This window comes from Spinacia oleracea, chromosome 6, assembly GCF_020520425.1.
Source record: "Spinacia oleracea cultivar Varoflay chromosome 6, BTI_SOV_V1, whole genome shotgun sequence".
Lineage (NCBI taxonomy): Eukaryota > Viridiplantae > Streptophyta > Magnoliopsida > Caryophyllales > Amaranthaceae > Spinacia > Spinacia oleracea.
The window spans coordinates 64,936,161-64,949,416 of record NC_079492.1 but is presented as its reverse complement, the minus strand read 5'-3'; the positions used below and the strand labels follow the sequence as shown (position 1 = coordinate 64,949,416).

General features: G+C 34.9%; 1 protein-coding gene across 2 annotated transcripts; it reads right to left on the bottom strand.

Annotated features, from left to right (window-relative positions):
- Nucleotides 1-2,942: 2,942 nt before the first annotated feature.
- On the bottom strand, nucleotides 2,943-12,815 carry LOC110786558 (receptor-like serine/threonine-protein kinase SD1-8). Of its 2 annotated transcripts, none has more exons than XM_021991115.2 (7): nucleotides 11,397-12,815; nucleotides 5,857-6,021; nucleotides 5,437-5,642; nucleotides 4,829-5,039; nucleotides 4,319-4,556; nucleotides 4,065-4,215; nucleotides 2,943-3,362 (listed from the first exon to the last, which is right to left on the bottom strand). In XM_021991115.2, exons 1-7 carry the CDS (start codon nucleotides 12,676-12,678, stop codon nucleotides 3,051-3,053), a joined length of 2,565 nt encoding a protein of 854 aa, XP_021846807.1. In that variant the 5' UTR covers nucleotides 12,679-12,815; the 3' UTR covers nucleotides 2,943-3,050. The 2 variants fall into 2 exon arrangements, with proteins under 2 accessions (XP_021846807.1, XP_021846808.1); XM_021991116.2 differs by having other exon boundaries at nucleotides 11,393-11,533.
- Between the last annotated feature and the right edge of the window lie 441 nt (nucleotides 12,816-13,256).

Genomic DNA, 13,256 nt, shown 5'->3' with positions numbered 1-13,256 from the left:
AAGAAATGAATACTCCAGAAACGATGATATTGCCGGAAACGGAAATATAGATCGTATCGGAAATTTAAATATTATCCAAGTCGTAGATGTTGCCGGAAACGGAAACATGGTACGTATCGGAAAATATTATTGGAAATGGAAATATTACCGGAATCGGAAATATTGCCGGAAACGGAAATATTGTCAGAATCGGAAATATTATCGGAATCGGAAAATAATTCCGGAAACGGAAATATTAAATATTTGTTCGAAACGAAAATTAATTCCGGAAACGGAAATATTAAATATTGTTCGTATCGGAAATGAATTCCGGAACCGGGAATTTAATCGGAAGCGCATCGTACGAATTAGCATCGGACGAGGCTTGCTAGACGAAGGCCCAGCACGAAGCCAGGCCCGCGCCCAGCAAGCCGAGCGCCCAACATGGAGCTGCCACAGCCTCGCCAGGCCCAGCGCAAGGCCAGGCCCAACAAGGCCTTGGCGCGCGCACGCTAGGCGTGCTGTTGGGCTGCGAGCAGCGGCTGCTCGTGTGGGCCGCAAGGCCTGGGCGGGTGGTGCGATGCTCGTGGCCATACGATGCTCATGTTCGTAACGAATCCTAATCCTATCGGAATTCGTGTATTGATTAAATCCTAGTCCTAATAGATTAAGTTTATTATTTAGAGTTCAAGTTGGAATCTAATTAGTAAATCCAAATCCTAGTAGGATTATAATTCCTTTTCCATACCTCTATAAGTAGGTGCCTAGGGTCATAATTTATAGACACAATTGAAGTATTCTAAAGGTAAGATTTTGAAGAAAAATCAGCCATACACTTGCACCTAAATAGCCGAAATTCCTAAGCAACCTTAAGGGCGATTCTAGTTGGTCAAGCTTAAGGCGGATTCGGACATGCTGTGGACTATCTACGGAGGGACGACACTTGGAGTCATAAAGACTTGTTCTTGTTCGGTTCGGGCGCAGCTAGGGAGGGCACGCAACAAAGTGTATGCATCTAAACTATGCTAAATGATTATGTGTAAATAATATGTTTTCCTGGCTTTATGGTTTTTTCGCATGATTTATGTTTTGTCATATGAATCATAACCTAACAGTTTTTTGATTGCTTGTACAGCAGAAAGTGTCTCGTGGAAGTTAAAAACTGGCTTGGCATTCTTGATCCTATTATGCAGTATATGAGTCTGATCAGGTGGATTCATCGGAAGAGTAAATGTTGCATATTCCAAATGAATGTCATGTATACAACTGTTAATGCAATAGTGTATGCAGTGTGGAGAGCTAGGAATGAGGTGCTCTGGAACCAGAAACTTCCTACAATGTCACATACAATTGCTTTTGTACAGAAAAGTGTGATTGATAAAATACAACGTATAGGCATACCCAAGATCAGTAGTAGTGTACAAAACTGGTGGCATGATAGAGTTCTTGTATAGCTTTTCTGGTCTGTGCATGACTATTGTCATGTTTTTTGTTTCTTGATGTGTTCCTCTGGTCTGGTCCTTCCTAGAAGGTTCAGATGTTTTTTGGGGGGACAACAGCTTTAAGTTGTAAATTGGTTACACTTTTTTTTGCTAATGAAGCTTACTCCGACTTATAAAAAAAAAAACTTTTTCTTGGAAAACAAGGAATTCTGAAAACAAAATTAACGTTTATTTTATTAAAATCGTTTTATTTATTTTCCAAAGGTTTTTCTTCATAAAACTTTATTATATTTACAAATACTATTTTCTCAAAAACATATTAAAATATAAGTGTTCCTTTTGTTCCATATCATGCATAAACAGTATTAAAATACTTACATAAAATCTAAACATCAACTCATATGTTGTGGCTTTCATGTTGGCACCTCTTGAAGCTTTGCTCGAATGCTTCTTGCATTGTTCCTTCTCCGGAACTTCAAGGATACACATAATATATGAGGAACTCGCTTAGTAACTTGCTCAGAATCTTGCTGATGATCTTCGTTGAGGATCACTCGTTTGAGGATCATCCGTTTGAGGATCACCCTGTTGAGGATCAGTCGTTTGAGGATCACCCTGTCGAGGATCACCTTGTTGAGGATTGAGGATCAGCCGCTTGAGGATCAACCTCTTAAGGATCAACCATTGATAACATTTGCAAACTGATTGATTATTTAGGAGCTTCTTATATTGTTTGGTGTTTGTTCCACATGCTTAGTTTGTCCAACTCAGACACTCTCTAACTTAGCATTGTCCATCAAAGGATCTTGGGTCCTTTCAATAACACACTTAAACAATAATCAGGAATTTTGCGTTGTCATCCTCAAAACTCAGGATCAACATACTCCCTCCGTTTCTTTTTGTTTTTATGTTTTCCTTTTTGGGTGTTTCAAAATGTTATTTACATTTACTTTTATATTTTTACATAAATACTTTAATATACTATCAAAATTTGTGTCAAATTAATGATTATATTAACCAATTAAATTCCTTTGGTCATTTAATCTTTCACACTTTTCCCTTAGAACATTAAATTTTTCTCATTTTCCCAATATCAAAATTTTGATAAAAGTGAAAATATTATAAATAAACGTAATTTGCCTTGTTAAAATATAAAAAATAGAGGAATCTATGTACATTAAATAGTCGTTAATAAACGTGTAAAAAATCAAACGTAAAGAAAAAAAAGAAACCGTTGGAGTAATTTTGCTGGTTTGAGGCGTAATTAAATGATTAGAGTCGAGATGAGATCATTTCCAATGCAGCGCTCAAAAGGAGCAAGGGTCCTGCTAAACATAAGCCCCAGTTAGATTAGTTATAAATGAAAATAATTGTCATTTATATACCTTAGCAATATACAACTAATTGCATGTAATAACTAAACTATACGTAGTACTTGATAGTTCATAACCAAAATTGTTTCCCACTCTTCACACCTACTATCAATATGACCCTGCCCCCAAAAGAACATTAGAGCAAGAGTTGTAAAAAAAATGAACAATATATATAAATGGATCAAAAAATTGTGGTAGCTAAAACTTTCTTAATTAGAATATACAAATGAACTATTTAATTATGTTATGATCTTTACTATCTTGCATTTAGCATAGTGACTGTAACTTGATTGACAGTAAATGATTCATCTTGTTTACTCGAAGAAGAATCCGTTTCATTAGGGTTCCATCCCATACAAAAACCAGGGAGTTTAGGGTGTGGCAAAGATGCAGATTCACTACCAAGCATTAGTACAACAGATGCCATTGTTGGTCTATCTTCTGCCCTTTCTTGCACGCATAATAGACCGACTTGTACACACCTTAATACTTCGTGTATTGAGTATGTTTCTCCCATTACTTTGTCTAGTAACTCTGTCCCTTTTCCTTCTTTCCATTGCTTCCATGACTGTCAAAGTTGAATCAAGCATATATTTGGTTAAACAATCTTGTGTCAAAGTTGAATCAAGTATTATTTGGTTAAACAATGTTGTGTCAAAGTTGAATCAAGTATATATTTGGTAATTGTAAGTTTCAGTTCTATTCGACTTATTTGTCTTAACTTATATTATCTGAACTTGCGGAATATTTGAATTTTGATTGAACTTATCTGAACTTAACTTAACTTATCTAGACTTGTTTTATCTGAAAAAAGCTTGTTTTGGAACTTGTGTGAAAATGTCTGAAAAAAATATTTTGAACTTAATTGAACTCATAAGAACTTATTTTGTCTAAAATAAATCAAAATAAGTAGAACAGAACGGATGCTAAGGGTGAAGTTATATTAGACCTGGTCATTTTGAGCCCAGCCCAAAAATAATGAGTTTTGGGCAGAACTTTTAAACCAGTCTTTCAGGCCCATACCAATTATAAATATTTTTGGGTGAATGTAGTTATAAAGTTGGTCCGTTCTGAAAAAATTCGGGTTTTGAGCAGAAAAATCGGCTCAAACTTTGACCCAACCTAGCCCAACATAATGGGCAGATATTTTTACTGTGGCCCGACCCAAATCCGACCAGGTCCATCTTTTAATCAGGTCTATGTTTTACAAAAAAAAAGATGGGAAAAATCTTATGTAACAGAAAAGAAAATGAAGCAGTGTTTTACTTACAAATCCGAGAAGGTTTAGCTCTTGATCTGCGTTATAGAATCCTCTGTTCTTGATCCCGGTAATTATCTCTAGCACTAGTACACCAAAGCTAAACACGTCTGATTTTATAGAAAATAGTCCATCCATTGCGTATTCAGGAGCCATGTAACCACTGCATAATGATATATGTTAGTCCAATGTTAATATGTTATTGAAGCATATACTAATTATGTAGTACTAAGTTTATTTAAGTCTTTAAGAGTTAAATTACTTACTATGTTCCAACTACTCTCCTTGTGTTTCCTTCGGTTTGATCTCCTCCAAAAATTCTTGCCATGCCAAAATCTGATATTTTTGGGTTCATATCTTTGTCAAGCAAAACATTGCTTGCTTTCATATCTCTATGGACTATTCTATACCTCGAATCTTGATGAAGATAGAGAAGCCCCCTAGCAATCCCACATATTATGTTGAACCGCGTTTGCCAGTTAAGCAACAACTTCCTTTCTTTATCTGCAGATCATCAAGCAATAAAGAACTCAGGCTCAACTCTGTTCTATTCACCTTATTTTCACTTATTTCAGGAAATATCAGTTTAGTTAAGATAAAATTTAGGAAAAAATGGGTTACACAAGTACAATTTATAACTAAAATAAGTTCAAATAAGATAAGTTCAGAAAAAATAAGTGAAAATCAGGTAAATATATAGAATGCACCTTAGAAATGAGCTAAATGCAAAATGATGATGAAAATGTGTTATGGTAACTAAAGATTAGGGGACTTACGGAACAAAAATGCATCAAGACTTCTATTTTTGAGGTACTCGTAAATGAGCATCTTCTCATCCATCTCTACACAACAACCAAGTAATCGAACAAGGTTTCGATGTTGAAGCTTTGCGATCAATCTAACCTCGTTCTTGAATTCTTCTGCTCCTTGTCCTGATTCCTTAGAGAGTCTCTTAACTGCAACTTCTTGTCCATCTGGCATCACACCCTGAAGTTCAAGTTCAAATTTTCAAAATGCAGGCTATTTTAGGTACCTATTGTAACCATAATTAAGCACAAAATACAGATCAAAAGTGATTTGTAGTGACTAGTCAGCTAAATTTAGGCAATAAATCACTTTTGATTAGTCTAATTCAGTAAAAATCCCAGGTCAAGAGAACAAGGCCTTAATATATATGTGTGGATGTGTTCTTATCTTTGTGATCTCCGTGTTAAGGTTATATCAAATTTTTGTAAAGCCGTGTTCTTTTGAACTTTATTCCAGCTTCATTCAGTTTAGTTAAGTTCAATTTAGCTCCATTCAGTTTAATTCAACTTCAGTCAGTTCCGCCAAATAAAGCTCGGAAAAATAAGGTCTAAATCTTGAGCAAGATATGAAAATGTACCTTATAAACACGTCCAAAACCACCTTGTCCGATTTTGGTTGTTTCATCGAAGTTGTTGGTGGCAACGGCCATGGTATATAAGTCGAATATGGGCAACTCAACATCGTCTAGATTATTAGTTTCCCCTGAATAGTCTCTCTTGCTAGTGATGAACTGCCCACTTATAAGAATTTCTTGGCTCCTTTCAGTTGTTCCTGCCCTTGAGGCTGGAAAAAACATAACAAAGGATAGCATTAGACTAATAATTATGCAAAAAAGGATTTGAAACGTTACATAATACGTCCTAAATTTAGGTGGTCATGTTATGTTACGTTGTAACGTTACTAACAAGTTACAACGTAACATAACATAACATGACCACCTAAATTTGGACGATGGTAAAATGATGTTGTAGTGATTTCTGAGAAGTCGTAAGAATACCTCTTGTGTCCGCTAGTCTCGCTCTAAACATATTGTGTGACTTTTTGCGTTTCAATATGATCAATGTGATTAAGCCAGCCAGAATCATCGCGGAAGCAATAGCTATGCCAATACCCATTACAACTTTCTTTGTCCGATCAGAACCAGTTCCCGAGCCTGGAGACCCTATACATTGAGTATAAACATAATTAGATAACACTAATGAAGTAGGGATGCATTAAAAAGATTCAATTCTACTCTTTATCTCAGTTCATTAGATTTATTTCGTCCAAAAAAATAGTGTTTGAGTTAATTATGTGCTCTGAAAATGATGTACGTCAATGTTTAAAAAATAAAATAACACCACTTGTCGTAAGAAATTGCAGTAATCGTTGTCCAAACATCTACTGTATGATAGTCATTAATTAGTGTTTGGTTACCAATTATTGAGCAAAATACACATGATCAATTATTTTAACCAGAACTCAAAATGAAGGTTATTGGTTGGCACAAATGAATTCCTGACTAGATCTTTGGCCGTGATATGTGAATATAAAATACGATAACGCATAATATCATAAGATGCGTATAAAATAGAATAATGTACGTTTAGTCGATACTCCGTATTAAAAAAAATATTGTACTCGTATATACTCCATAATGTCCGTATGTGGCCAAAAACGTACTTCTTATCAATATCCATGGATCAACCACGTTATGAAAAACAAACCTTCTACGAGGAAACAAATTATAATGCATATTGGGTTGGGCTGGCCCGAAGTTCCAGCATGAAAAGGTACGATACGATATGAGCAAAAAATAAAGCACTGCACAATAGGACACGCAGATATGGCTGGGTCGGGCCCTGACCATATTTTTTTTTTTTTTTTTTTGAAAAAGCACGGTAAAGCATGACACGTCACGATCTAACACAAAGACGTTATTAAATTGAGTGAAAAATTAGGCACGAAGGTCTGACACAGTCAAGCACGAGGCACATGGACGTGTACTATACATGGACCCTTTTTTGAAAATTTCGATACAACACGATCAGACACAATATAAGTGGACTAGCCGGCTAGGTAAACTGATGTAACTTATTTAAGGTGAATAGAACAAACTTTAGTAAAACAAAATTATTCGTCGTTGTCGACGGTGTACACGTATCTAGTATTTGTACTTTAATTGAGTGGCCTATCGGTCCACGGCTCGCGAGAAGCATTGCCACATTTCATAGGAAAATGACATCTCAACAAGTTGTACTTAATTTTCTTCTTCCTACATTCCACTTTGCTGGTTGTTTCAATGGTGGATAATTAAATTAAATTTAAAACCATGGACTAGTAAAGTTAATCACATATTCACATTTGTACAAGAATATTCCCTGTTATAATGGGCAGGCCACTAATTCTGGAGTAATGAACTAGCTTAGGTGGCCATTACATTAACTCTAGTTAATTAGTCATAAATGTTTCTTCTTTCCGTACAATACATGAAAATGGACAAACTACCCAATTAGATTTTCCCATCATGAGATTCATGACTCATTAGGGGGGCCGGCCTATTACCTTTTTAATAATTATTTTAAACTACTCATGGAGTACATACTTCCTCCATTTTTTTCCGTTCTAGTTTGACTTTTGATACTATTTATCCATTTAATCATCACATATTATTTATGTGTACTGATTCGTAAACAACATAGTTATGTTGGATTTAATTACATTTGTCTCGATTTATATGTCTAAAGTATACTTCCTCTGTTTTTTTTTTTTTTGTAACTTGCACTATTTGGGTTGAACACAAATATTAGAAAAATTATAAATACTTCAAAATTGCACATATGATAATAAATAAAATAGAGGAAAATGTTAAGTAACAATGGTAAATGTTAAATGTGAAGCAAGGGTAACGTACGTAATTAATGTGTGTACACACCAAAAATCATGTGAAAAAACACATCATAAAAGAAAATAATGCAAATAATATACAACTTCCATAAAAAAATGGTGCAAGTAATAAAAACCGAGTGAATGTTTTTGTAATTACTTTTTATGAATGCTTTTGTAATTAAAATTATTAAGAGTATAATCTGCATAGGAAAACGTGGCAAATTAAAGTGGAACCATAACCAAAAACAACAGAGGAAGAAATTGTTTAAAGGTTATAGCGTTAATTCCATAGTAAAGGGTTTGTTTTGTGTCATTTTCGGTTTTCAGTTTTCAGTTTTCAAATTTTGGTTTTATGATTTTCGAAGTTATGATGTAAATTGATTTGAGAATTAAAATTTTATTATCCTTATTTTTTTGTTGATTTTGAAAAATGACAACAACAAAATAAAAACTACCTTTTATGGTTCCATATTTTTCATTTTTAGTTTTCTAAAAAACAGAAAACTAGATAACAAAAAATGATAATGCTCCTAATAGACACCCTATTGGGGAGCATAGAAATGCTAACGTTCTAAACTTCTAATCTTAATAATGGTAAAATCTTGAAGAGTCTAAAAAGTAAAGCGATGGTAACTTGAAAATTAAGGGAAAATGCTAAAACTAAAAGGAAAAGAAAACGGTTGGCAAAACATAACCTAGTAAAGTCATAAAGATCGGCTAATTAGTCAGACAACTCGATTAAAAATTGACAATTCGTGACCATTTAAGGGGTCAATAGTCCAATATCATTTGAATTTTAAGGGTACTGTTCATCAAGTCTTGAATCAATTATGTCAATTTTGTGCCACTGATTAAGGGCATTTAAGCCGTCCCTTTGGAATTTAAGGCCTTTTACATGTATTCCTCTCTTTATTCAGGGTTTATTTATGTTGTTGGATCATTGTTTCGCACGTAGTACTTCCCCGTTGTTTACACAAATTTTCTAGTCTAGCAAATAAAATAGAAAATAATGCAACAAAGTAATTTTATTGATATTTGAATGTTTGGGTACAATCTCTGTAATTGACAGTTTACAAGAAAATAAACTAAGTCCTCTGATTATGTTCCGCAGCTGACGGTGACACGTGTATGACACCTGGATTTGGTTTTAGGGTGACAGTCGTTTGATGACGTCAACCTGAGTTTGAGTTTAGGGTGACAGTCGTCTGATGACGTCAACCTGAGTTTGGGTTTAGGGTGACAGTCGTCTGATGATGTCAACCTGAGTTTGAGTTTGGCTAAGCAGTCGACACAAATTTGATGTGTTTATTGACTACTTTCAGAGAGAATTCCCAGAGAATTTATGGACTCTTGAGAATAATGAATTTCTGATCCACGCTACTGAAGTAGAAGAGTAATATTTATAGGAGATGGAGACTCTTTTACTGGACTTTATAGGTTTGGGCTTGGGCTCATTTTGTGACTTGAGAGTCTTCAACCTGGTCCATTTGGTTTGTTTATTTGGGCTAATAACATGGCCTAGCCCAAATGTTTATGATCCAAATTGTATTTGAGTAATTCGGATATTTAATTTGGGTGGGCTAAATTAATTAGAATGGACTAATATTATGACATCGGTCCAAATTAATTAATTTATTCAAATTGTAACATACTACAAATGTCTAGTGTCTACACCCGTATTTATTGGTCTTCCTATTTTTACTGTGCACATTTGCAATGCACATCTTTATCTTTAATTTCGTATTAGTAAAATTTATAAATATTTGATATTTGAGACGAATCAAAAAGACTTTATTATATTTTTTTTCTTGTATATTGGAAATAAATTAGTACTCTGTATATAATTTTTTCTAGTTGCAAGATTTCAAACAGGAAGAATATTAAGAAACGGAAGGAGGAAGTATTTTATTTGGATATGTTTTGTCATTATATTAGTCCCCTCTCTCTCCTTTGTCTTCCATGGCCTTTCTTGGCCAGGGCATATCTATTTTCGACTAACTTTTATTTTCACTTAGGCTATGTTCTGTTATTCTGTTCAGGTTTGGTCTAGTTTAGTTTGATTTGAATGTTTTTTATGAATGTTTTTTGTTTTTTGTTTTTTCGATATGAATTTTTATTATTTGGTTTAATTTTTAAAAAAAAATAAGTAATAAGCAATAAGAATGATGGGATGAGAACAAGCCCTCTAACTATACTAGATTGGTTAACAATAGATGTTGGCAATCTTGTTATTAAAGTGTTATTAAAGGTCTCTCTACGAAAGACCATTGGATTGTCTCACACGTGACATGTGTTACGCCAATTCTAATCATCTCTAGCGAACTTGTAATGCAGAGTATTTTAGACCACTTCATAATACTCCTAACACAATAGCGATCCCTCCACCCAAAAACAAAAAGAAAAACTAGAATTCTGACCTATGTAGAGCAATTAGGTTGGTTGTCTATGAACGAGGTCTCGATACAATAGGATCATTCCAGACTTTCAGTTTTTGGTTTTATGATTCTTAAAGTCATCTAATTTAGATTGAATTATGAACTAAAACTTTTAATCTTTACAATATTCGTGTTGATTTAAAAAATGTACAACAAAAAACCAAAGATTACTTTTATGCTTTCTATATTTTTGTTTCTGCGGGTAGTTTTCTAAAATAACAAAAAAGTGGAAACGAAAATTATATCGAATGACTCCCTCTGTTCTTAAATATTAGTCATGTTTTGACTTTTCAACTCGTTTCAACTCAATATTTAAACGCAAATATCTACAAATGCGTATGTTGAAAAAATATAAAAATTTGATATTGTTAAACTACACATTAAGACGAACAAAATAAGACCCCGCATGAATATGTTTTAAAGTACGTATTGAAAAGAGATTAGAAGATTTTTTTTATATTTATACATAGTGTCAAGATTCCAAAAAGGACTAATATTAGGAAGTAGTGTTTCGGAAAAAAAATACACCTTTGTCTGCGTATACAACAGTCAATCCTTGTGTCAAAATTGGTCATCTACATTAGATGGGTTCCACCATGGATAGTAACAACTGTGCACTTCACTACGCATGCGATTAACGACTTATAATTTGCCTAATTACACAAATCATGTTCAACATGCGTTTTGAAATTCCATGCCCTCCACGTCAATAAGTCCCAATTCCTTCGTACCTAATAAATTAAAAGCAAATTCTTATCTACTTCTAGAGGCCGTGCAAGCCCCCTTGCCGGGCCAACGGCATCGGGGATTATGATTTAGCAGACTATGTATAGAACGGATAAAGAAATGTTTAGTCGGATCATGCCGTGTCTATAGAGCTTAAAACAACTTTAAAATATTTTGTTAATTTAAATTATGCCCGTGCATTGTCCACAAGCGTGCCTTTTATATTGTGACGGGTTTGACAACAAGCTCTTGTCGTGCCAATGTGTATTGAGGTTGTTCATTTCCTGTACCAGCCCAATCCATACCTGGTTTTCCTACACCTTTAATGTAGCCGTTTTCCCCACCACAAATTATAAAATTATAATAGTACAATTGTGGACCTAATGCATAATATTTGTTGTGACAAAAAGTCGGTAATATAAGTTTACCAATTAAAATATCCAAATTCAAAGCACAAACATATAACATATAACAAAACGGATAAAAGTAGTGAAGTATACGTACATACCTAAATCCGAAGCGGCTAGCCGAATGTACAAGTCTTGACCACCCTGAACATAATCTCTGATATCCGTTAAGTTATCGGTCCAAAAAACGCACCCATTACCAACCCCTTGAATAACTTCCAAATTAGCATACGCAGTGCAACTACAATTTCTCTTGCACTTATCTCTGCATTGAGCAAGACTTAACCCTCCGTCCACAAAAGATGTTGTGCTCTCGGGTAATTTCATATTTACCAGCTTTAAAAACCCGTCACTCCCGCAATCCAACTCGGTCTTTCGAACGCACCCACTTGACCCGTCTCTCAACTCCCAATCCTGAGGTTGTTTCGGCTCGAACCCTTGAGGGCATTGGCAATCAAAATAGGCACTAGTGTTACACACCCCGTACGGACCACATACCCTATACGAATCACAATCATCTGCCCTAGCATACCAAAACTTATTCCATGTTTTAGTATTTGGTACCCAAGCCCATCTTTTAAGAAACCCATCAAAAGTTACCACTAATCTTGATTTTACCTCACCCCCGGGGGGTAACTCAAATGTGTAGTAAACTTCATCCGAACCGCGGTAAAAAGTAAAGGTAAAACCACTATTACCACTTCCCATTTCGGGCACCCCGCTAAAACGCTGCCCCACCCATGGCCCGCTCCGGTAAATAATCTGATCCCCATTTCTCATGTAAATCTCCGGGTCACCGTGATAATCCATATTAAAGCTGTAATTACCCGTACCCGGATCATCCGGTCCCGCCCATGAGGTTAAAAACCGGTCTAGACCCGTTTTGAGATTCCACCCCAACTTTTGACCCGGAATGAGAGTATCAGTAGGATAATCAAAACTCTGCCAAAGGTAATCACCCGAGTTCGATTCCCCTGCTTCCATGATCACCAAATTACCCGAATCCAGTAACCGCAATACCGGATTCCGAGCCATTGTCGAGTTCGATCGCCATCGAACTTCTGAATCGTTATCCAGAATCACAAGATTTGATTGATCACCAAACTTGAGAGTACAGGAATCACTCCATGAAGGTGAATCTCTGTTCGCAACCCAAACGTAAACATTCTCTGAAGGAATGTCTTTGTACCAAATTCCAACAAAATATTTCTTGGGATTTCCTTTAGTGAAAAACCCCAATTCGAATTTCCCACCAGCTGAGATTAGTGTTTGGTTGAAGGAGAGAGATTGTAAGGGAGTTAGAGTATCAGTTGATGAAGAAAAAACAGGGGAAAAACAGAAACAGAGGAGAGAGATTGCAAAAATGGTGAAATTGAATCTCATTCTTCAAAAACACACCCTGTTTTCTCTTTCTTTTTTTGGGTATTTTTTTTTTAATTAATTTGAAAGTGGGTTCAAATTTTAGGAGGAGAAGTTGGATTTTGTCTGAAAAATACAGAGTGGCAAAAAGCCGGACTGTCAAATAATTCTACTTTTATTATTATTATTATTGTTTGGAGGCTGCTTTGCTTTTTCCCTGTCTTCATCAACTTTTTGAGTTTTTATCTGTGTGTACAAAAGTAATTCATCCTCACGTGGATTGTTTGTGTTTTTGTATAGGACTATAGGTAGTCACCAAAAAGAATAACAATGTCCGGACGAGATTTGATTTTAGGTCTTTTCTAATTGAGCTGGTTGATATAGAGTAATTATTTACGTGGATGTGATTTGATTTTAGGTTTTTGAAAGTGGATAATATGAGATTACTACCTGTTGTTGGTTGATACTCCGTTCGTTTCATAATAGTGTTCATATTTTAACTTTTGACAATATTTATAAATTTCGGAAAATATAGTCATACGAATTCTTATTTGATTTGTTCTATAAGTATTTTTGGAATTATCATTTTTTTTATAGTTTTT